Source organism: Macrobrachium nipponense, chromosome 31 (assembly GCF_015104395.2).
Source record: "Macrobrachium nipponense isolate FS-2020 chromosome 31, ASM1510439v2, whole genome shotgun sequence".
Classification (NCBI taxonomy): Eukaryota; Metazoa; Arthropoda; class Malacostraca; order Decapoda; family Palaemonidae; genus Macrobrachium; species Macrobrachium nipponense.
The window spans coordinates 56,236,549-56,263,227 of NC_061093.1; the positions used below are offsets into that span (position 1 = coordinate 56,236,549).

Below are 26,679 nucleotides of genomic sequence, written 5' to 3' on the forward strand. Positions count from 1 at the left end.
AAAGGGCACATGGGATTCAGACGTCACTGATAAAGTTTTCATTCAACCAACGCTTAAGAGTATTAAAGAAGGATTATCAGTGGGAGTGACCGAAATTGGCTTACCTGTGGATGGATCTCTTGGTATAAATACCACCAGTTCTGTAACTTTTCTCATTCATCTACCTGAAGAGAGACGCAGCAGTCTCTGAAATATAGTATTTTCTCTCTATATTTTGGCGTTTTTATGGGCTCCTTTTATTAGATATAATTACATATAAAGGTTTATTATACATATATAATTTTTCAGTTTTAGAATCCTCTGCATCTTCTTCACCTGCCTTCTGGCTACTGTATGTGAATTTTGCTGATAGGACATCATCATCTTTTGTCTTACGCGAGCAGTTCCTCGCTGGACGACTGGTTTTCGCGCTCGGCTGCCAATCTGGTGGTCCGAAGTTCGAATCCCAGCTCGGCCAACGCGGAATCAGAGGAATTTATTTCTGGTGATAGAAATTCATTTCTCGATAAAGTGTGGTTCAGATCCCACAATAAGCTGTAGGTCCCGTTGCTAGGTGACCAATTGGTTCCTAGCCACGTAGAAAAATATCTAATCCTTCGGGGGAGCCCTAGGAGAGCTGTTAATCAGCTCAGTGGTCTGGTAAAACTAAGATATACTTTGTCTTATGCGATGACTTCCTCTTCCTTTCTAGCTTAGTTGTTTTGAACTTCGACGTACATGATTCATGATATGCAGCTTTGTTATTTTCAAAGGTCTGCAGAATTCCATCACTTTCATCAAGCATTTGGGGATGAAATGATATAGGCATTGCGTTTAATTTATAAAATTCATTAATGTTTGTAGCGAGGATGACATAGCCAGCACCAGATGCATCCACTAGTCTTTCGATGTGTGGCCGCTTGACACAAGAAACAAAGCTTCCAGTTAGTCTTACTATCTCCCGTCGGGAAAGACGTCAACAAGCGCCTCAGTGGTGTGATCGGTATGGTCTTGACCTGCCATCTCGGTGGCCGCGAGTTCGATTCTCGGGCATTCCACTAAGGGGTCAGAGAGGTGTATTTCTGGTAATGGAAGTTCATCACTCTCGACATGGTTCGGAAGTCACGTAAAGCCGTTGGTTGGTCCCGTTGCTGAATAAGTTAAGTATATCTTAGTTTTACCAGACCACTGACCTGATTAACAGCTCTCCTAGGGCAGGCCCGAAGGATTAGATATTTTTACGTGGCTAGGAACCAATTGGTCACCTAGCAACAGGACCTACAGCTTATTGTGGGATCCGAAGCACAATATATCGAGAAATGAATTTCTATCACCAGGAATAAATTCTTCTGATTCCGCGTTGGCCGAGCCGGGATTCGAACCTCGGACTACCGGATTGGCAGCCGAGCGCGAAAACCACTCGTCCAGCGAGGAATATACCCGTTGCTGAATAACCACTGGGGTTCCATGCAACGTTAAAAAAACACCACACAAACAAACAAACAAACAAACCCTCCAAAAAAAATAAAAGAAGCTAATGATTGTGATTATGGCTCCGATGCAGGTCCCGGACGCCATATCCCTGTGCCAGAAGGCTGGCATCACCGTGACGATGGTGACAGGGGATAACGTCAACACCGCCAAGTCCATCGCCACCAAATGCGGCATCTTGGGCACCGGGTCGGGAGGCCTCATCATCGACAGCAAGGAGTTCAACAACCGCATCAGAGATGAGAAGGGGGAGGTCAGTTTGAAACCGGAAGGGGTAATGAAGTGGTTTCTCGTTATTTCTTTTAATCATTGACCCTTCTTTCCAGTTTTATTTCTTTGCTTTTAAATATTAATCTTTGTCTTCAAATTTGGTATTTTTTTTCAATCATTGACCCTTCTTTTTCAGTTTTTATTTTTCTATCCCTAAATATTATTCGTTGTCTTCAAGTCTGATATTTCTTTTAATCATTGACCTTTCTTTTTAATGTTTTTTTTCTAAGCTTAAATATTAATCTTTGTCTTCAAATTTGGTATTTCTTTTTATCAGTGACCCTTCTTTTACATTTTTTTTTCTATGCCTAAAAATTATTCTTCGTCTTCAAATTTGTAGTTTTCATAAAAAATGTCAAAAATTGAATTTTTGTTATAATGAGTTTGAACTTATATTTTCAGAAATTTCATGATGATGACATCCACCATGCGTTATTCAGAAAAAAAATTTTAAATTGCAACAAAAATGAAATAACATCTTCCTAATTACCATGCTGTATTTAATTGGTTTTCATGTATAAATGCCAGAAATTGGTCCAATTTCCTTTCCAACTCGGATCACTTACTGATAAGTTTCGCCCCTTCCTTGCAGGTTAGTCAGATACTGCTGGACAACGTGTGGCCGAAGCTCAGAGTGCTGGCCAGGTCATCTCCTCAGGATAAGTATATTCTGGTGCGAGGAATCATCAACTCGAAGGTCGGGAAGATGCGCCAAGTAGTGGCCGTCACGGGCGATGGCACCAACGACGGGCCTGCGCTCAAAAAGGCAGATGTTGGCTTCGCTATGGTCAGTAATCAAGCCTCTCTCTCTCTCTCTCTCTCTCTCTCTCTCTCTCTCTGTTCCTAATATATATGTGTGTATTCATACGCATATTTGGTTCAAAGTCTTTGTATCTTTATGAGATTGATGATAAAGCATATATAGATATATTATGCTTTATCATTAATTCCATAAAGATACAGACATTGACCAGATCTCTCTCTCTCTCTCTCTGTTCCTAATATACGTATATGTATGTATTCGTACGCAGATTTGGTCAAAGTCTTTGTATCTATATATGGGATTGATGATAAAGCATATACAGATATATTATGCTTTATCATTAATTCCATAAAGATACAAAGACGTTGACCAAATCCTCCATGTTGCTATTATGAATATTATAAGCCTAACATCACCATTAACTGCATCTTGTGATGTCAAGCTTATAATACTTGGGGTAATTAATCTCCATACTGAGGCAAAGGCTTAAGTGAGTTCCCTTCGTGCTAACCGAGAGTAATTATCTCTGTGTTTATTTGGGAGTTTCATACACCAATAACGCAATCCCATCTTTGTTGCCTGAAGGTGTCTTCTATGTACCTACTGTAGGTGGCGAGCAAAGATATACGGGAAAGATGGGTCCTCAACTATGCCTACATGAAAGCTCATTAAAACAACCTTCATTGATGTCCCCATGGCTAAACTTTCCACGGAAAATATCAAAGAATTAGACATTGAACCACGAGGTAAATGCTGCTGACGTTTACTATCTGTAATGAAGCTTATTATTCTCATTATTATTCCCTCAGGGTATAACAGGGACAGCCGTGGCCAAGGAGGCTTGCGACATCGTTCTGACGGACGACAACTTTACGTCCATCGTGAAGGCCGTCATGTGGGGTCGCAATGTGTACGACTCCATCGCCAAGTTCCTCCAGTTCCAGCTGACAGTCAACGTCGTCGCCGTGACCGTGGCTTTCGTCAGCACCTGCATCATCAGCGATACGCCGCTGAAGGTGAGATCAATCTTTTCCAGGATGTGATTTATACAAAAGAAATGAACTCGGTATTATTCTGTCAACAACTTGCAAATATATCTCGGACTAATCTTAAGGCCACCATTAACAACTCGGTTGTACCTGCACAGTTATGCCTGCACATTCGGCCTGTGCATGCAAAACTGAACCCACTAACGTTCAGTTATACCCGCGCAGTTGTGCAGGCAAAAACTGAACGTTAGCGGGCTCAGTTTCCCTGCACAGGCATAACTGCGCAGGTATAACTGAACGTCAATGCCCCCACTCATACTGTTGGCGAGTATCATCAGTCACATGATCTCATGCTCTCACATCTCACCTTCCAGACTGTCCAGATGTTGTGGGTTAATCTCATCATGGACACGTTGGCATCCTTGGCGCTGGCGACAGAACCCCCAAGCATCACTCTGCTTCACCGCCAACCCTACGGCAGGACCAGCCCGCTCATTTCGAGGATCATGTTCAGGAACATCTTTGGACAGGCCGTATTCATGGTCACCGTCATATTCTTGCTGCTCTTTTTCGGTAAGAATAAGTCTTATTGTCAAAGAAACCCACAAAATCACTGTGTAACTTGTTTACTTCTAAGTATTTACATTTAATTTTACTCCACACTCGAGTACTTTCAGGCCCTATCTGTGGCCCTTTTTCAAGAGATGTTTGACCCAGGCGGACAACCCAAACATCTCTTGAAAATGGGTCAGAGATAGGGCCTGAAAGTACTCGAGTGTGGAGTCAAATTAAATGTAAATACTTAGAAGTAAACAAGTTACACAGAGATTTTGTGGGTTTCTTTTTTAATCTTCAGAAGAAAACTGAAAGAAGTTTTTGTTTGGTTAATAAGTCTTATGTTGTTGGGCATCGTACTGATTTGCAGTGACAAATTACACCTTAGGGACTGCTGTAATTTGTTATTTCTGTTGGACTCAAAGTAAAATTAAGATAATGTTTAGGAACATCTTTGGACAGGCCGTTTTCATGGTCACCGTCATATTCTTGCTGCTCATCTTCGGTAAGAATAAGTCTTAAATGAGGAATGTTGTAGGGCTTCGTGCTGATTTGCAGTGGACAAATTACACCTTAGGGACTGCTGTAATTTGTCAATTCTGTTGGACTCAAATTAAAACAAAGTAAAGTACGTAACTTTATCTCTTTCGGTAAGAATAATTATGTTAAGAATGTTGTAGGGCTTCGTGCTGATTTGCAGTGACAAAGTACACCTTAGGGACTGCTGTAACTTGTTAATTCTGTTGGACTCGAAGTAAATCAAAGTAAAATACTTAAGAAACTTTTTTATCTCACGTCTCATTCAAGCCTTCGTATGTTGTTGTGGCCAATATATATACATACACAGATAGAGTAAAAGTTTTTTAGCAATCAACTTATGAATCTTAGTTCAGGTCTTTTTAAATTAAATGCTTACCGTGTTCACAAAATTGTAGGGAAGTACAAGGTCACCTTTTAGCAACAGCCTATTTTACTAACTGCAGTTTCAGTTCAGAAATTGAAAGACTTTCTTCGCCGTTAGCCCAGATTTTATACCACAACGTCTAACAGAATGTTAGTCCATTTTCTCATTGGAGCACTCTATGCACGGAACTTTAGATATCAATTGTATATATATACCTATCTGGCATCTGTTTCAATATACATTTCTGTAAACAGTAATAAATATGATTTTTTCCAAAGGTCAAGACCTTGTTAACATCAGCACGGGCCTCAACGCCGAGCTGGGTGCTCCCCCATCGCAGCATTTCACGATGATCTTCAACACGTTCGTCATGATGACTCTCTTCAACGAGGTCAACGCTCGTAAACTCCATGGCGAACCTAACGTCTTCCAGGGCATCACTCGAAACCCGATCTTCTACTGCATCTGGGTAGTGACCTTTGCCGGTCAGGTAGGAGTTTTTGTCTTCCCTTCACATTTCATTTCACTTTTATGATACTATTTTGCCATTTTTTGGGTCAGGCAGGGGTCTTCATTTATTAAATCTTCCATGAAATTACTTTCTATTACTTTTAAGTGACATATGCCAGCCAGGTAATACTAGGAAAGGGTCAATGTAGTTGAAATTAGATCTTTGTTTTTCATTTTATATAGAGAAGACTATAATCATTTTGCATAAATGTCAAGATTGTCATTTCTCTTACCAAAAGTCACACCATTAGACTTGCATGACAAGTACTATGCCAGTCATTGTTTCTGGTCCCGTTAATATTTCATATTTTGTTGCTTTTATTATTTCAGTTTCTTGATCATTTTTTCTAGGTACTTATTGTGCAATTCGGTGGGTACGCCTTCCATACCCGGGGACTGACGCTGGACCAGTGGTTGTGGTGTGTCTTCTTTGGCTTTCTTGTCTTGCTTTGGGGCCAGTTAATGAACGCAGTTGGGATGCTCATTCCCTACAGTCGTCTCAGGTAATAGATTTAGAGATTTAGACAACAATGGCGTCGTACTTGGCGTAAAAGCTAAATAAAGGTGATGTTAGAGCGAAAAGCTAACTTGCAGGTATATAAAATTATCTGAACATGAAGGGTGTGTTTGGACAAAATTAGCAATAAGAATTCATTTTCAAAAGTAATTTGTATAACTGATAGCAGTAGTAGTTATCGTATAGGAATTTTGTAAGCATATTGTCATCAATAATTTAATTACCCAAGAGTATGTCAGTCATCTTTTCTTTGTGAAGGTCTTTTTAGTACTGTTAGTCATCCTATTAAAGCTACTAGTGATGTGGATAATCTTCCAGAATATTGACTCATCTCTTCTTTGTGAAGGTCTTTTTAGCACTATTAGTCATCCTATTAAAGCCTCACATGGACTACTTCTGATGTGGATAATTTGCTGAATATGAAACTTCAACCCTCGAAATATACAAAGTACCTACAGAAGTTTGCATTAGAAAATTGCTGTTTAATCTCATAATTAGATAACGGAGTAAATTTGCTGGACATAACTCAAGTGTTTGCATGCTACCAATGTTTTCCCAAACAATCATAATCACAGAATATAAGGTAAATGTTGTTCATTGATCTTCATGATCTTCATTAATTAGTTGTAGCCATTTATCTTTCTTACAAATATTTTAAAAGTATCATTCCTTCTATAATGAAAAATGTTGTCATATATACTTTTGGCATTTTTATGCGCACTTCTTTCCTCTAGTCAGGTTAATTCCACATTAGAACTGAGTAAGTCAATAGCACCCGTTACAGAATGACCATTTTAAATTAGGCGTCAGTGTTTGTGGCAGAATATCCATCATACTCCAAAAACCCTGAATGCAAAAATAATCATTTACTTATTTGAGTTGATAGTTTCAGGAAACGATATGTCTATACTCTGTTTTTTCCCATCTGTCCATCTGCCTGTGGTGTTTTCACATGTAACACTGTGTCCCGGGCTTTAAATAGTTACGCTATGTGTAAGTTTTAGGTAAATAAAAGGATATCTGGGTTTACATTTGCAACTGAAAAGTGTTTCAATAATTTACTGTATGCGAATTACACCGTTAATATTCGAAATAGGATATTATTTGAAGCCCGGGACGCAGTGTTACCATGCGCATACACCACAGGCGGATGGACAGATGGAAAAAAACAGAGTATAGTTGATGTAGAAGTGTAAAGCAAGGTAGGAGACGAACATGAATGTATAGGTTCAGATAAGTAGTACGACAGAATATTCAGTAATATAAGAATGAGTTAGTGAAACTTGCTTATGAAATTGGAAGTAAGTAGGTCTCCTAAACTTTTTTTTCCATAACCATAAAAACGAATCACCTCATTCAAATGTCAAGATGATAAGCATGTATCATCAGTACATAACCACATTATTCCTTAGACCAACAAGAGTTGCATGATGCAAGATCATTATTATAATAATATATATTTTTGCAATATCTGATTAACCTCTTATTATTATTATTATTCTAACGCTATTATAGGCCACGGCAGTTTATAACACCATTATAGAACTTTATATGTAGATGCGTAGATTAGATCTTAATGATGCCATTTCCATCCTTTAATCTTAGCCTGCGAGGAGTCTGATTATCTGTAATATGGCATCTACTCTGAAACTTCATGTCTAACATTGCCTTTTTATTCTTTTTGTGCTTTTTAATCCTTTAAAATGTATCATGTACTTTTCCTAAGTGCCCATCGTTTCTTGTAGTCAAGTAAGATCTCAGTGTTTGTGCTGTTTATGGCCAATGCATTATGGACACAGAAAAACAAAAAATCTAAAAATCTGTCTAGAATTCTAGAGTTACATTCCGTTTTGTTATATTAAAGCAAAACGTTCGCTTTCTCCCTCCCCCTACTTTTCATATAAAGCGAAATATTATCAGGTGTTAAAGGATGTTCTCTACTTATGCTAGAAGTTCTGTGCCCAAAAGAATATACTACATATAGCTATCAAACTTAGGTGTTCATGTATTGGGGAAATGGATTCCCTTTCTTGAATGTGGTGCAAGATCGAGTGCAGTGACATCCCAGTCAGTGTTACAGCATCCTTTCTAAGTGGCTATTGTAATTTCAGGGGCGTTGGAAGCAATAAAAAGGTGGTCCGGCCTGAATGAAGATTTCCAAGCATGCTATGGTGGCTCACGTCTCATTTAACTCGGGGAAAATTAAACGCACCGTTTGTTAATATAGCTAAATAAATAAATAAATAAGAAGCTAAGCTAAGTATTCTTAACTCTGTATCTTTGGTTATCGAATAAATAAATACACAACTATATAAATTTAATAAATAAAGGCGAGAAAAATGGTAGAGGCTGCAACAGCAACTATAGCTTGTTCACTTAAGATAGATTCTTGGATGAGCCCTATGCTTACGAGACGTTTGTTTAGCAGCCGCTGATTGGCTGATCAGCGGCTGGTACTGGGAGGTAGGGAGCTCCCAGCCAATCCAGCGGCCGCCAAACAAACGTCTCGTAGACTTGAGGCTTACCCAAGAATCTACCTTAAGTGAACCAATCATAGTGCTTCCGCCTCGCAGGTACGGATACGGGGTTCGAATCGCCACTATGCTAGTCCACTCTTCGCTGTCGACCTTTCTGGTGAAAGTTTTGCAATAAAGGGAAAGCCAGATTGTTGTTCTCTACACTAAACCTGACTATACGTGAAAGTAAGACCTGACCTAAATAAGTCTTATCCTACATGATGGTGGAGCTCTGAACTGGTATACATTTTAACACCAGTTCGAATCCTGATGTGGTGAGCGAGTTTATCTCTTCATTTCTAAATTAAAGTTGAAGGTTTTTAGAGAATAATGTATCCTTAATGATGAGAGAATCAAGAAGTAAGGCATCATTATGGAAGAATGTTATATATGCAGGATTCCAATATTTTTTCAGAAAAGTTATGGAGCATTTTACTTACGGCCTACTCTCAAAGACAAGAGAGTGACATTATGACTTGTATAACTCACATGCTGCCAAAATAATGAATTTGAGATGTGAGTTTGAAGCAGGTTGATGGGTGACTGCTCTGTGTCTTTTCATGCTGATTTACATGCTTCTATTTTGTCTTATTCTCCAAAGTAATATTGTGGTTGGTCGCTGGGTTGATAGCAACATAATATTAAGTAAGTGCTAAGTCAATTTAGAAGCTCCAGCTTTGTACACAGTGCCTTTAACCCATCTTATCACACTGTCTTCTGCAGCATTCCGTTTAGTGAGACATCCTAAAAAAAAAAAAAAAAAACTTAATGTATTCTGCGTTCAAGGTATTCTTCAAATTTAGTTGATAGATACAGAGATAAATAATCATTTTAAATTTTATTTAACCAGAATCTATTAAAACTGACTGGGAACAGGGAACACAATATCTGAAATTCAGGCCATGAACTTTGGTGTAGACGTGGTCATATCAGCCCCCACCTCTTCCGACGCCCCTGAATTTGCAATTAGATCCTGAAGTTATCTGAACTTTATATCAAAAATTCTAAACCTGGAGTGAGCGTGAGAGATTCTAATGGCTATGCCATGAGATTACTCTAGTTTCACTCCTTTTTTTAGAATCTTAACATGATTTGTTTAGGATAGTAATGGTTAACAACTGCGTACATATATTTTCGACTAATCAGTGAAAGTTGAAATATGTTTTCCACATGACATTCTATACAATCAGCGTCAAGTCAATGGGTACAGTTAATGATCTGATAGCTCAGGAGGTTACTGATGGAGACAGCATTGAGAATCCATGTCTTACTTGGTGATTGTAGGGCAGAGATGATCAATGAAAAATATTTTCTCCAACTTTTTGTATTTTTAAGATTATGGTATGTCAAGCATTTAATACTGTGTGCAGAGGTTTCTAAACTACTCATATTTCTATATGATATTTTGCTTAGATTATATATTTTCCTTAGATTATTTCTACACTTGTCAGTTATAGATATCAATGACCAACATAGTAAGTAAGCTATTTAATATTTATTTTAATCAATAATTTGGAAGTAGTAAATTTCCACTGGAGGTCTTTAAAAGCAGTTCCTTATATGAACTGATTTTATCCCTCAGTGATATAAATGATTGGATAATCATGAATAAGTGTTGCCAAGCAATATATGCTCGTAAATCAAGATCCTTGATTCAGAAAAGTGCAACGTATTAAAAGTGCGTTTGACCTGGTTTGTAAGTTGCTATTCATTTCTTCTGAAAAGCCCCTTCTTCCTTAAAACTCTGGCTTACCCTCACCCGAGAACAAAATAATTTCGAAAAACGATGTTAAGGCCACAGCAACTTTTAATTCCGTGGACTTTTAGCCACAACTTGAGTACATGTTGGTAGAAACAGGATCTAGTAGCTAAAGTCCATCCTTAACCTGGCTTGAAGGAAATCAGGGGTCAATATCCTGCCAGGTGTTAAATGACATCATACCAAAAAATTTTTAGTTTGTAAATGTTTATTCATGGTCCTCATGTACTATTTTAAGTACACTTATCATTGTGCTCTTGTCACTATAGTAGATTCACATCAACCGGGCATTTGATGTCTAGGCCAGTCCCTTACGACGCTTCTGATTGGCTGTTGATAAACCAATCGCAGGGCTGGAAACTCTCAGTCTCTCTCGAGAGTTCATATAGGCAGGATGTATGTTCCATTTCTCCTGAGGGACATCAGATGCACGAGTATCCCTCAGGAGAGGTGGAACATACTACATCCTGCCTATGTGAACTCTCGAGAGAGACAGAGTTTCCAGCCCTGTGATTGGCTTATCAGCAGCCAATCATGAGCGCCGTAAGGGACTGGCCTAGACATCAAATGCACGGTTGATGTGAATCTACTATAGTGCTTCTTTCCCATGCTTAAAGGCTGCAGCTTAGGGCAGAAAATCGTCTCTATTATATACTAGATTATGTGGTCATCCCTCTCCGTCTGTTTTTTTTAAATCTTATGCTTCAACTAAATTTAATATTCATAGAACTGAGTATCCAACAGGAGTAATAGATGGTTTTTCCCACATTTATTTTCCTGAAGTCGGCCCTCTTTTCTTACGAAATTCAGTTTCTCAAGAAATCCAATTCAAGGAAAACATTTGATATCAGCGCTGTGTGGACTTCTGATAGAAAGATCGTGGAGCTGAAAAACATCGATCTTATTTGGACTAGGACTATTACAAAACAAATTTTATATGAACATCAATCAATCACCTGAGTAATTTACATTATATACACTTTAGATGGCTTCTGTACTGATTTTTCCTCTTAGTTAAATCTTCAGTTTCTATCTTTTATTACAATCAAGTCTTGCAAACGGTGATTTTCAAAACAGTTTGTACTGACTACATCTAATCCTGGCATACACAATAATAAGTGGATTGTCTATTTAACCTACCTTGATCCCTTCTCTGCTCTATTTAGTGCACTATATAACAGCTTTAGTATTCGTTGTAAGGCCACTACCCAACTGATTGACAAGAGAATAGTTATATATCAATAAATCCCAATAATTTAAGGAACTTTGAAGATTCGAAAATTGGCAAAGGTACAAAGTATAGCAATGATTTATGCTTCACTGAACAGATCAGATTTCGCTTTACAGAACATTCTTCAGTTTTCTTAACTGAAAGAAGATGTTTCCCATTGGGTGGTGGTTTCGCAACTGACTCATGCCAGTAAACACTTAAAGTATACTGGGACTTCCTAAAACACTTTAACCCTTTAACCATATTATTCTATTGCTTTCTAGAAATGATTGATTACCTGATTCTGTGATAACTGAAATTTGAATTAATGAATTCGGGAGCACATTTGATCGCACATTACCAAAACTAATTTTGACTTTCTGAATACATATATTTTTTTTAAACCTCAAAGCAAAGTAACCCGCAATTGTAATACTAATAACCTTACAATAACGTTCCTCTCACTTTGTATGACTGAAAAGTATGTGAACTCTTGACAAAAACCCTGACCACTATTTGTGGTTTGTTAACCGAGTCTAAATGGATTGTAGTTTGTTTATAATTAATTCTGACGCCCCTACGTACGTACTTGTAATCAATAAATTGGTTCAAAGTTTGGGTACAAAACAAATGAGCAAACTACAGGAATTTCTTAAATTTCTAAAGTTCTGCAGTTGACGAATTTACTCTTCCTTGCCGTAGGAATATAAGAGGAAAGTTTCTTAATAGCTACAGTTATTTAGTAATTAAAAGGAAGACGAAATAAATCCTGCATCGATTGTCATACGAAGCCAGGAGAGTTGATCAATCGATTTAAGCTTTTTAAAGGACAATACTTGTTGCAGATACAATGGCCATGAAATACATAACGAATCAGCCTCCTGTATATCAAGAATGGAAGACAGATGTTTTACTTTCATTGTATTTTTTCCCAGCAGTATTTAATCTGTGCCCAGTGATAATTGTCATTCATTGCCAGTAAAAGCGAAAGTTTTCAGTTCATTTGATTTTCGCCATGTTTTATCATGCAAATGTTGAAATGAAATTCACCCAGATCATTTTTATTCAAGAAGTCTATCTAGTTTTCCATGGTTACGAAATTCTATCTTTGGTGGTTGACCTTGAAGTGAATGTAGCCGTGGCATTTTATTGTAGGAAGGTTTCTTTACAAAAGAAACGAAAAAAAACATTGCATTGCCTTCTGTTCTTTCCTCCCCTTTTTTATCTTCGCCTTACCCAAATAAATTCAGTGATTATTGAGTAAGATAGCTACAGATCAGCAAATCTAAGAGATTTGCTGATAACACCGCAACCTAACAGCCAAGTGTCCAGGGCTAGAATATTGAAGTGACCCTAGTTTGAACCTTCCTCATAGATCAACTGCCATTCGACCGGGTCAGCAGGACTCAGCGTTTCGTGGTGGTGGGAGAGACCCAATGGAAACGGCCTTTATTAAGAAGAAGCGAGACTCGCAAATCTTCTGGATACAGAGCATAACCGAACTTCAGACGCAGGTTAGAGCCTGGGGATCAAAAAAAAAAAAAAAAGCGGTCAAGACCATGATCGTAATCTGTACATGAGGTTGTTCTATCATAAATATTCACACTCAGGCAGCAGTAGTCCCATCTGAGTTCCTTTCTTGTTTATTTTTTTGTGGTTTTCAATGTTCTTTCCTGTTTAGTTGTATGCGTGAAAACAGCCCGTCCCAGAATTTCTCAAATCTTGTCAATCTCTGATAACGATGTCATTAGATTCGTGTACAAATTATTGCAACGTATTTTTGTCAATTTATTTTGCATTGGGCATCCTGTAAACTCCTTTCCATTGTACCTCCTCCTCCTACTCCAACCTATTGTGCCTCCTCCTCATCCATCATAGGTGATAAAAGGAAGATTGGATGGTCCTCTGCTCCCTGTACCTCGCCGAATGGAGACACGTGACCAGGCAGTAAGACATTGTAAATAAATGATCATGATGAACATTGCACATAAACTCATCACTGGATGATTCTAGGCTCACGTTCTGGCACACCGAGACATCGACTTAAATCCTTCATTTGCCCGAAAATTTCCTTGAAAATAAAACGGTTTGCTTTTGGTGAAATGTGACAACATAGATGATAACAACAGAGCATACTATAAACTATAACAAGCAGATTCAGATTCAAAGCAATCCCCTATATAAGGCAGCAGCATTTTGGACTCTGTACTTCGTCCAGAGGATCTGCATCACCGACACTTACCTCCTCTCCGGCTGTAACCCTTCCCTGTTCCCTCACTCGGCACTTCTAGACCGACAAAAATACAGATGACAAACAATTTCACAGATATAAGATAACCAGTATTGTATTGTACAGTTTCTAATATTCTCTTCGAACTTACCTTTTGTGTCTTAACTTGCAAACTAAGTTGTGCAGTTTTATTTTTGTAATGTGTGATTACATTTTCTCGTGACATCTTGAATGTGTATAGTTCTGTGTGTGGCTGTGTGTCATGAAATCTATCTAAAAATCACTGCATCATGTTCCCTTCTTCTTCTTCTTCTTCTTCTTCTTGTGTCATTCTTGTTTTCTGCTTTTTTATCTGTTAATCTACCAGCTGGTGATCTTCAGCTGGCCTCTTACTTAGGAATGGCCTGTTAACTAAAAAAAAAAAAATATCTGTTTATATTAAATACTCACCTCCCATTAATTAATTCTATTTTAGTGTAGTGCAGTCAGATATGCCGTAAAGATGTGCACCGTATTTCAGTTTGCCTGTTCTTGTCTTGTAAATATACTAAATGCCGCAGCAGTCCCGGTATAATCGCTCATGTGAGGGTCCTTATTTGTTTTCATCTCCAGAACCAACCTGGAATTGATATGTCACTGATTGAGTCATTGAATAGGAAGTGTTATTTGTTAAAAAAAAAAAAAAAAAAAAAAAAAACTAACCTCTGATTTTTCAGACTATATTAATCTCAGCTGATTATGTATTGTCAGTACCTTTTCAATCAAAATGATGATACTTTCATACTATAGTAGATTCACATCACCCGAGCATCTAATGTCTAGGCCAGTACCTTACGACGCTCCTGATTGGCTGTTGATAAGCCAGTCACAGGGCTGGAAACTCTGTTTCGAGAGAGAGTTCACATAGGCAGGATGTATGTTCCACCTCTCTTGAGGGATAGTATCCCTCAGGAGAGGTGGAACATACATCCTGCCTATGTGAACTCTCTCGAGAGACTGGGAGTTTCCAGCCCTGTGACTGGCTTATCAACAGCCAATCAGGAGCGTCGTAAGGGACTGGCCTAGACATAAGATGCACGGGTGATATGAGTACTATAGTTCCACCCATATACCCCGGATACCAAAATTGCAGTATGTTTGGCATGACCTTTCATTATCATGGAATGGGAAAGATTTAAACCTACATATATATAATGTAACATTTTCTAAAATTTAGGTGGAAAATATTTTGTATTCAATATGAAAAACAATATTTTCTTTTCATCTTAATGCATTGACCTATAACTTTCAGAAGTAAGTGAGATGTGGGAAGTTCAAACAATTAATACTCTGCAAATATGGCTTTTGAAGTATAGCAGCCTTTATTCAAATTTCTGAAGTTCGAATTCTCTTGAATTAATTAACTGTAATGCCACCACTTACTGTAAAGAGCTTAAATTAATTAACTGTAAGACCACCACTTGGTGTAAATAGTCGAAGACAGCAATACTGCATTCCATTCATGGGATATGATCGAGTATGTGCAATGTAAATCTTCTGCAGTAGCATTGAAATGTCAATACGTATCAGTACTATTGAAATGTCAATTCGTATAAACTCTCTACATTATTGCAAATATTTCTTTCCAATGAAATTGTAAATTATGGTTTCCACTTAATTATGCCGTAGATGTCTGTTCATTGTTTAAGTGATGATCGTAACTAGAAAAAGCGTCCTGTCTCCTATCTGTGCATGTGTGTTTGTGTGGAAATATTATGATTTGTAACTATGACGTGCAAAACACAATGAGTAACTGGCATGACGAACTGTATTTTTATCTTGTGTCGACACCTGTACCATATTTCATGAGTTCGTAAGAAACTGAGTTGGGTAAGGAGGTTCTCCATTGTATACTTCAAATTGGTAATATTCAAATAGGTAATATTCTAAAATTGTGATGTTTGTCTTTTCTCCTCCGATATTGTCAGCCGTTGAAAATGTGCTACTATTGAAAGAATTGTATTCTTCAAAAGACGGCCTATATCTGTGAAACTCATCAACAAGACTGATGTAGATTTTTTTCATTTTTACTTAAGAATTTCAGAATTTCTTTTCACGATTAAGTAATCTACAATGAGGCATCATTTTTTGCCTGGGAATGGCAGAGAATGTCCAAGTCCACCTTGTGATCTCCAGTGTCCTAAGGTTCTTTGATTCCAAATCTTGGCTTCCCTTTTCCTGTGTTCTCTGTTCTGTGAATATCTAGCAATGTCTGAAACTGCTGGCTTAAGCAATGGTATATACTTTATACAGAGTCCCAAGCCGCAGTATTCAAAGAAGCTAAACCACTGATATTACAGCAGAGTATGTCAGGGAAGCAAACATACTGATATCATTTTAGCAGTGACCTACACAGCTGTTTCTCAGAGTAGAATGATTCCTATCGGGTGATTCGTAAAATGTTGCTCTATGTAATGCATTAGCTTTGGTTAATAATTTACTTCGGGCTTTACTATTGTATTTTGATAAAGTTAAAAAAAAAACATATTATTGGTCTCTTGAACAAGATTAAATTATCACTACTAATTAGATGTTAGTCAGAGGTAAAATGATAACATTTAAGGCAGGTTAGGTGACTACCTCGTGGTCTGTTCTCTATAATAATCATCAGGAGTCGTTGCAGATCGAACTATCATTAAATGGCGTTTCTGTTTTATCTTAATGTACATATAAACATTCATACTATCAAGAATTATAGTATGAATGTTTATCATATGTGTATTTCTTTATTTATGATTTATTTATTGTATATATATATTGTAATGCTTATAAACGTGTTTATGCAGTATAAATACATGTTAATAAGAATCATAGCCTATAGAGACATTCCCGGTACAACTAGCATTTGGATGATCAAAAGTTTAAATAATGTATGTCATTACTATTGTAGATTCACATCAACCGTGCATTTAATGTCTAGGTCAGTCCCTTACGACGCTCCTGATTGGCTGTTAATAAGCCAATCGCAGGGCTGGAAACTCTCAGTCTCTATCGAGAGTTCACATGGGTAGGTTCTATGTTCCACCTCTCTTGAGGGATACGTCTTTCTGGAGAGGTGGAATATACATCCTGCCTATGTGAACTCTCGAGAGTGACTTAGAGTTACCAGTCCTGTCATTGGCTTATCAACAGCCAATCAGGGGCGTCGTAAGGGACTGGCCTAGACATCAAATGCACGGTTGATGTGAATTTACTATGGTAACATGGTCATGTTTTAAATGAGGTTATAGTCTGTTCACTCCAGCAAGGAACACGTTGCAGACTTCCAAGGAGCATTCTATCGCAGTTCCTGTTTCAGTTATGACACGCCTTGTTATGAAACTTCTTCGTCTGCTGAAGAATCTAGTTCTGAGATAGATTTGCTACCCTTTTGAATACTAGAGCAGTGATATCATTAATCCGGATACAGGCAAGACTATGCCTTCCCCTCCCCTCCTCAAAATAACTCTGCTATGTACATATTTTCATCTTCCTCGGCATGCTAATGATATGAAGTTTTTTTGAATTTGCACTTTATGCCTGCATGCTACTTAATTCTAGCCTAGATTGCCTGATCTTGTTGTGATGAGCAAAGCAATTGCTTGCATGCCAAAATCATCTCTGGTGCTAATAACCTCGGATGTGTACGAAGTGGTAAGAGGTTTTTCTTACTAGAAAAATAAAATGTGACATTAGTTTCGTCTAGTGATAACAAGTTCCATCTCATTTCACAGATCCGGTCGCAGTCATGTCAGCGTGAATAAGTTGTTTACTTAGGAGACATGGCCGCAGTTTTCAAGTTGGTATAATTACTCGTTCAAGGTACACAGTGCTCCAAAAATAGATGGGCAAATTACAGCTACTTGGAGGAATAACCGACTGTTAGCAATATAGTTACCAGCGTTGTCTTTTAAATAAAGGGCAACTTGATCCTTGATTTAGCAGCCGTGTTCTTCATGCAATGTCACTTTTCATACCGTATTGCTGTTTTTATTTATATGTCTGTTTACGGAGTATTCTATTATGTTTCACTTTTAACAGAATGAAATGCGAATCCCTAAGGTTCTATTTATTCTGCAAAGGTTATCGTTTTCTTCATTCATACATGTGTGTCAATACATTCTTTTACAAATCATTCTTATCGGTCTTTCCTTGAATTGTCAGTATCTGCCCAAGTTTCTTCAGCAATACCTCGAGCAAGAAAAGGGTGGTGTCTCAATTATCACGAACTGGACAGAGTTTTCTAAGGGAAACGGTATTGGAAATTCCCCAGAATGGGACGATAACCAGGTAAATGTCATTACATTTCAAGAAACGTATCTATGTGTTAGATGAAGCCAATGTGGACACCACTCTGATAGAACACAGTTCTCTACCTGTTTGAACCACTTATTCCTAAGGCCCCCCCCAAAAACAAAAAAAAAAAAACATGTAGCGCAGTCCCTGATTGATGTGTTACTAAAAAAACAAAATCATTAAGTATTGCAGGTTCTTATAATCAAGTACTGGGTGTAGTATTTTGGTGTTAGATAGGAGCAATTTCGTTTTATCCTAAATGTTAGTGTCATCTGGTTTCAGATCAACGAAGCAAGAAGTAATACGGTGTATATGATTTATTGATGTACGTATGAATACAAGTAGTAACCACATTAAATGTTGAAAGTGGATATTTCCAGGAAATTTTCGTTCAGCACTGAGACTTTTCCACAGTTAGAACTTGGGAAGCACGATGTACCTTTTGCTGATCTTCGAAATGAATTTAACTTGTAGTACCCAATGGAATTTGTTAATCACAGTCCTAGTAAGGCAAAAAAAATATATATATTAAATTGATATCTTTCATGATCACTAGTACACATCTGCATCTAGTAGTTCTGTTATGATATTGGTACGTCTAAAAACGGGTAAGTAAATGCATCATCTGTAAGCTTTTTTGATGGAATAAATTCATATAAAGAGCAATTGCATTGTTGCTAGAACACAGAATATTCCAGAATGCTTATATTCTCGTCACATAATGCAATAGAAATCAAGCTAATGATTATTGTCGCCATATCCAACCAGTTATGATCTATAGGACCAGACGCCATCGAGCGTGTAATCTTTTAGGAATCATCTTTTTAGGAATGTAGGAATCATGCCCCGCTCCCCCTCCACAGATCCGTGTCATTCGCGCATTCCAGGCAGGTGTTGCGAAGCGTGTCGGGGAAGACAACCACGACAGGCACATGGCTGGAAGATTCCTGGGAAATGAATTTGGAAAAAATCAACCGTCCGGATTCCACAGCCACACTTCAATCGATATCGCCTCGGACCCAGAAGAATTCTCCATACCCGAAATCGAAAATGCTCGATAGTAATACCATCATGGTTATTAAGGTACTTACAGAGTCTTACTAAGTATTAGGTCAGTTTCACGACCTAATCTTTTACAAGTTACTACAGATTCTTACTAAGTATTAGATCAGTTTCACTACATAATCTTTTACAAGGTACTACAGATTCTTACTAAGCATTAGATCAGTTTCACTACATAATCTTTTACAAGGTACTACAGATTCTTACTAAGTATTAGATCAGTTTCACTACATAATCTTTTACAAGGTACTACAGATTCTAACTAAGTATTAGATCAGTTTCACTACATAATCTTTTACAAGGTACTACAGATTCTTACTAATTATTAGATCAGTTTCACTACATAATCTTTTACAAGGTACTACAGATTCTAACTAAGTATTAGATCAGTTTCACTACATAATCTTTTACAAGGTACTTACAGAGTCTTACTAAGTATTAGATCAGTTTCACTACATAATCTTTTACGATGTACTACAGATTCGTATTAAGTATTAGATCAGTTTCACTACATAATCTTTACAATGTACTACAGATTCTTACTAATTATTAGATCAGTTTCACTACATACTCTTTTACGATGTACTACAGATTCTTACTAAGTATTAGATCAGTTTCACTGCATAATCTTTTACTTTGAAATCACTGGCATACAATTGACTTCACTATGGAAACGTTGTGAGTATCATAACTAGTCAGGACTTAAACACACCGGTAAAATCTGCATTCAAGATTATCTCTCTCTCTCTCTCTCCCTGCAGGTACAAGAAGCACCCACGGGTAAACTGATGGACCTCCAGCTCCCGGCTTTTCATGTCAACAACGTGTCTCGTCCCCGTCCGTGAAACCGAGTGAAATCAAAATTACGCCATGCATAGCAGTCAGATACTATCGATACTATCAAGAAACAAGCAGCCAATCAAAGACAAACACTATAATGGGTTTGCTTGGATGTAAGGAAGAATTTTACCATCATGAAAAGCTTTGAAGATTGTTTTGGACCAGATACTATCAAGAAACATGCAACCAATCAAAGACAACCACCATAATAGGTTGCTTGGATGCATGGAAGAATTTTGCCATCATGAAAAGCTTTGAAGATTGTTTTGGACTTTTTTTAGCTGGTGTATAGTTATAGTCTTAAGACTAAGATAAGTGGAGTGGTCAGCAGTGAAAGTTCCTTGTTGATTTTCTTTTAAAATATTTGAAAATTATCACCTTTGACATTTTCAACAAGTTGAGTCAGGATGTAGCGAATGAGGCAGAGATGGCATCCTCAGTTTTCTGTAGGTATTGAGTTCGTTTGAATCCATTGTCCATTTTAGATTTCTTAGAATTTTAACACTTATTTACAGGATGATATTTAAAAGCCAGCCGCAGTGTTTCATGTGACATTCTATGCCCAATTTACAACTTCTCGGTGTTCACTACTACAGGAATGAGTCTGTAATTACTGGAAATTCTGTTACACTCAAAATAAGCCTTCGGGAATTGCCTGAAAGGTCGAAGGTCGATTCTCTCAGAGGAGCTTATCCCATCTAAGGCTGAGGTGATCCGGACACCAGCCTTGGCAATGGACATGACCAAATAAGCTTTTCAAGCATTTTATCTCCAGAGATTACTCTTCAGAAACTGCCCCTGATAGATGAGATTACGAGGAGGGACTTTACTTATCTGTGGCTGTGGTATTCTTAAAAGTTAATCCTTGGACATGACTCCAGTTGTGGAATATAATTCAAAATAATTCCCACTAATGATTATGGAGCATCCTTTCTGGAAACGAATATTATAGTTGTCGTTGGAATCTGTCTTTCAGCTGATATCACAACACTCTTGGCTATTATTATAAAATAGTTTTTGATAGATGAAAAACATTTGTATAGGCTGAGTCCTCGTGAAAACATTTCTGTCGATGAACTGAAGAGTATGGAGTCATTTAATTGATTACTTTTTCAGTCAAGTGCAAGAATGTTTTTTGTATTCGTTATTGAAAAAGGCTCTATTGCTGTTATTGCTTCTCTAAGAAGAATAATTCCTTTCGGTTGAATAAGGATGGCCATTCTGGGTTCGTGAGCGCATATGAGTATGAATATATAGTTGGTGTGATTTCCATCAGAAAAAAACAAAAAGGTAGTTTCCATATTTACTCATTCCCGTTGTGGTTCATTTATACATGCAGGTGGATGTGCTATCGGTTAAGTTATCTGGTGCAAGTTCTTATAAGTTTATGTTGATGATGTCAAAATACAAAAACTCAAGAGTGGTTTCTTGGATGGTCCAGTCACAAGTCTTGAACGATGGTCACTGCCATGTCTGCCGTTTCAGTGACGTAACAGAATTTCTCGGACGATGGTTATCTAAAGTGTTTGTGATTACAGTGAAGTGACAGGTTATCCTGGTTGATGAACACCCAGGATTTCCTCTAGAGTGTTTATTTTTTATTGTGGAGTGACATGTTATCATGGCTGATGGACTTACTGAGTCATTTTTCTTAATGGCAGAAGACTGCTTTTGGGCTGATGGGTATTTTCCTTACATATCAGGTGGCATGTTTCCTTGGTTCATATACGTCTGCTCTTATGCCGGTTGTTTCAGTGTATGTTACGTTCAAAAGGGAAAAAACGTATAGCTCTGCAGAAGGAAAAAAAATATATTTGAAACAGAGGATATGGTGCGCCCAGTAACTTAACATCCTCTTACATATTTAATACCGGAGTTTATAAATTCTATATGTTAGACTAGATTTATGTAACAGTTGCAATGCTGTGATATTCAACTATGTAACGAACTGCCAGTGAAAAGGATGTCATGTTATTTTATGTTGTTGTCAAATGCATTAAAAGTGTTGCCATTCACATGGCAGTTTAATTTGTCGGTTACAGAAGTCAACTCTGTGTTTATTGGTAATTTTAGGTTAAGCCATCGGTGACTTTGTTCCTTGTTAAATTTGAATCCCTTTACAATTATTGTTCCCTAATGTTCGTGTAACATGTATGGTTCTGTATTCATATTCCAGTGGATTCTTACAATGTTTTGTACTTTGCTTTAGTGTTCATTGTTATATTATTAGCAGACTGACTAGGTTTTGACCTTCACTTTCAAAACTGCTGCTAACGTTTCCTTTTAAATTTAAAAAATGTTCAACCTGTATCGGTGTCTTTTTTATTATGTGATTGTTAATGCTTGTGTTATCAGAAAGAAAAATCTCTGGATGTTCTACAAACTTAAAGATCCCCTTTCGCGGTAAGAGCTGTATAGTCCTTGTCTTTCCGTAGTTCTAAGCTGACGATGAACACGTACTCAAGGAATCACCACCTTTGCCAATGTAACTCTTGTTCCTATTGTAAAGTAGCGATAGGAAGTAAGGACACATCTCCATCTATAGTAGATTCACATCAACCGTGCCTCTGATGTCCATGCCAGTCCCTTACGATGCTCCTGATTGGCTGTTGGTAGGCCAATCACAGGGCTGGAAATTCTCAGTCTCTCGAGAGAGTTCACATAGGGATACGTCTTTCAAAAGTATCCTCCAGGAGAAGTGGAACATACATCCTGCCTATGTCAACTCTCTCGAGAGACTGAGAGTTGCCAGCCCTGTGATTGGCTTATCAACAGCCAATCAGTAGCGCCGTAAGGGACTGGCCTAGACATCATATGCACGGGTGATGTGAATCTACAATAGTTTCGTACACATTAGTGTCTAGCCATATAAAATTATTAACGTACGTGTAATTAATCCTCCATTCTTATTCCTGTTTGTTAATCGTACTTGTTTTGGTTGAATCTTTAATGTTGGAGTTAAATAACGGCATGAAACATGATGGGAAAGATGATGAAGTCCATTGAAGAGCGTAACATCCTTCCCTATCGCAAGTCTACTCCAAGTTTCTGAGACGAAATCAACGCTCAAGAGGACACTGTGAACAGCGTTGCTGTGTTTGCAATTATTTCCTCTCGTTAGAGTATTGTGCAGTATTCTATAAATCAAAACTTTCGAACCTGGAGAGCTTTCGTTCAAGGTATTCATCGTTGATTTCGTTCATCTTACTGACCCAGAAGGAAAAAGTTCCAAAACGAAGAATTATTTTTGAGAGAAACTTTTCAATGAAAAACCCTCGAAAACACAGAATTGAGACTTTACAATTGTGGACACTTATGTGAATATTAAATAATAATATATTACTATAAATGTATGTCTATGTACACGGACGTATGCTGTGCATGACTATATATGAATGGGTGATATCAGTAGGCAATATGAGCACTCATACCGTACACAAATTAGCGTGATTTGAACGTTCATATATCATACATACACATCTCAGTCACTGTACGAACATACCTTAGAATATACAAAAATCTTCACAGAAAGTACAAAGCAGCTACACTTATCGCTAACCAAGACCAAAAGCTATTTTAAAATGAATGGCTGCATTTTTGTTTTAGTTATAGATAGGAGTAAGTCAAATATGAAATTTTGAAACTGACGGAAAAAGAGAAAACGAGCGCTTTCTCGTTAGGTTCAGTAATCCATCCTCTGTAAGGATCGATATAGTCTATATTTTGTTAATTAAGGGACTTGACCGATTGGCTAGTTCAGTAATCTATACAAAGATATATAGTATGTGTGTAAATAAGTAAATATATATATATATATATATATATTATATATATATATATATTATACATATATATAACACATATATATATGATATATATGTATATATATATATATATATATATATATATATATATATTTATATATATGTGTGTGTGTGTGTATGTATGTATGTATGTATGTGCGCATGTGTATAATTTTACGCTTTTCTGTTTGTTTGTTTTTTTCTTCTCCTGTTACGACAGTAACCTTAATCTTTCCATAAACGATTCCTTGCTTACGCGTGGTAACTTCCCATTGAATGTTTGCCTTTAGTTCGATAAGTATCCATTTTTTCATAAAAATTTAACGAGATCCTTTTTTTAAGTTTACGAGGTCGTTCTATTTTTAAGTATACTCGCCATTTATAACAAGATTTAATACACTTCTCAAGAACAGACCCTTTCGAGCCAGCTCTGTGGGAGTTAAGAATATATAAACTTAGTGGTTTACTTAAAAAATATTTTTAATAATGATACATGTGTCTCAAGAAAGTATTACTAATTTTTCTTGATGTGTCTCTTCAACGAAATTATGACTGATGAAGTGGGTCTTATCTATGTCTTATCTTTCGGGAGGACATCGACGTTATCCACGTCTTTAGATTTTGATGAAGGAATGTTCTCGTTTCCTCTCGCGGTGTCATTCCTGAAGGTTTTAAAACCTTTGGAAGAGTCATTTTTACGAAAGCGTCCAGTCACAAATTAAATAATGTGACGTTAATGTATGTCCTTGTTACAACGTGTCAAATGCTTTTAATTTGTAATGATTTACTCAGTAATGTATGTTCACGTGATGTTCATTCATTCATCTTTTCAAAAAACCCCATGAATGATTTAAAGCTTGTGATGTATTCAGTAATGTATGTTCAAGTAATGTTCATTCATTCATCTTTTTAGAAAAAAAAAAAACCATGAATTATTTAAAAGCTCTTTTTAAACCTTTTTTTGTGATTGTATCATGAATATAGTAGCGATATTGCCAAATTTACTTAAGGCTTAAATATATTAAATTAATGTCGATTTTGATGTGTAAAAAAAGATAGTTTTCATCGTCTTTTATGATATTTTCTTACATCAGTGTTGTCTAAGAGATGTTTTTGGAAATTTGGATGTTTCGAGTTCAATAATATTAATAATAATGAATGTTATCAAATGAATGATCAAATTACTTCGAGTTCAATTATACTAAATGTTATCAAATGAATGATCAAAGTACTTCGAGTTCAATTATACTGAATGTTATCAAATGAATGATCAAAGTACTTCTCTGTATATACCGGTATATATATAATGTCAACTGCAATATTCTATTTACTAAGACGAATGTATTGTGCCTTGTACAGTATAGGCTACCATTGTAGTGAGGAGATTCCAGGGCTACGTGCAGCGTGGGTTTCTCTCTTTAGTCCATGAAATATACTACATTTTGTTCATTAAATATACTACATTTTGTTCATTAGTTGGCGAATTATAAAATCCTCGGCCACACCAGCACCTTCCTGATGCCCAACAGGAGCGAAAAGGTCTCCTTTATTTATATTTTCTTTCTGAATTCGAGGCTTTCAGTGAGAAGCGTCACTAAACAGGAAGGAAGGGAATTGAGAAGTTAAGATTTTATTACGGATATTCAATATATCTATTATATATATATATATATATATATATATATATATATTATATTATGTAATGTATGGTATTACTATATATATATATATATATATATATATATATATATATTATATATGATATATATATATATATATATATATAGATATATATATATATATATATATATAGTCAGTATTTCCACTGATCTCAATAAAGAAAACTTAATCAGACACCAGTATATCTAAAACCAGGGAGGAGAGAATGAGAGGGAAATAGAGCTACAGTGAACACCACCATCTCCAAAGCGTGGTCGCTATACAAATAAATAAATAAACAGTGATTCTGCAATCATTGAAAACATTGAACAAGTTATATGTGGCATTAAAACTGTTCCTGGTTCTTGGCGAGACTTCCAAATTACCAAGTTACGTGACACCTCTTGATAGGTGGGTGTAGAAAAGATTTTTTTAATTATTATTTTTTTCTTAAATCAAGAAAGACGCAGACTCTAACAGCCTGAGAGATATCCCGCTAACCTATTAGCATATATTATCATATTTATAATATTGTTTTTTGTGTAGGATACCTATGTATTTTTTTCCTACCCTTTTATGCATTTTATACCAATAAAACTTTTTACCTATTGGATTTCCTTTTGCTATTTTCTTTATCTATATATTCATTCATTTATTAATCTATCATACCTTTCGCTATTTTATCTATCTATCTATATATTTATTCATTTACTTATTAACCTATCATATCTTTCGCTATTTTATCTATCTATCTGTATATTTATTCATTTACTTATTAACCTATTATACCTTTCGCTATTTTATCTATCTATCTATATATTTATTCATTTACATATTAACCTATCATACCTTTCGCTATTTTATCTATCTATCTATATATTTATTCATTTACATATTAACCTATCATACCTTTCGCTATTTTATCTATCTATCTATATATTTATTTATTTACTTATTAACCCATCATACCACGCTAATGGAGAATAGCCTTGGAATGAAGAGGTAAGAAAAGCGCACAAGTGTCATCTATAGTACTACCTACTGCTACCTCTTGCCAGGGTAAGATAGTATTTAATCCCACAAGGCCCTAAGGCTACGCAGGAACAAACGAATTGACTGACTCCCGACAGAATTCATATAGTTTTCGCCGTCTATATTATAGTAACATTTATAATTATTAACTACCGTCAAGGTATTAGTATTAAATGAATTATTTACTGTCGTGCTAAGGTCTCTCTCACAGTGGTCTTTCTTGTGCAGGTAACAGAAAGTCTGTTCTAACATATATATAAAAAGAGTTATGAAAAC

At 36.6% G+C, this 26,679-nt stretch overlaps 1 protein-coding gene across 12 annotated transcripts in view; it reads left to right on the forward strand.

Annotated features, from left to right (window-relative positions):
* LOC135206988 (plasma membrane calcium-transporting ATPase 3-like) overlaps positions 1-23,696 on the forward strand; it is a 127,583-nt gene extending 103,887 nt beyond the window's left edge. For 6 of the 12 annotated variants that reach the window (XM_064238591.1, XM_064238594.1, XM_064238592.1 and 3 more), the window contains 9 exons: positions 1,544-1,723; positions 2,333-2,527; positions 3,313-3,519; positions 3,867-4,065; positions 5,230-5,441; positions 5,813-5,964; positions 12,839-12,977; positions 18,871-19,090; positions 19,831-23,696. In XM_064238591.1, the coding sequence (XP_064094661.1) occupies positions 1,544-1,723; positions 2,333-2,527; positions 3,313-3,519; positions 3,867-4,065; positions 5,230-5,441; positions 5,813-5,964; positions 12,839-12,977; positions 18,871-19,068 (1,482 nt within the window). In that variant the 3' untranslated portion in view covers positions 19,069-19,090; positions 19,831-23,696. Of the gene's footprint in view, positions 1-1,543; positions 1,724-2,332; positions 2,528-3,312; positions 3,520-3,866; positions 4,066-5,229; positions 5,442-5,812; positions 5,965-8,089; positions 8,482-12,838; positions 12,978-13,341; positions 14,506-18,870; positions 19,091-19,830 lie in introns of those variants that run through there. The other 6 variants (XM_064238593.1, XM_064238595.1, XM_064238599.1 and 3 more) reach the window with 6 other exon arrangements.
* The last annotated feature ends 2,983 nt before the right edge of the window (positions 23,697-26,679 follow it).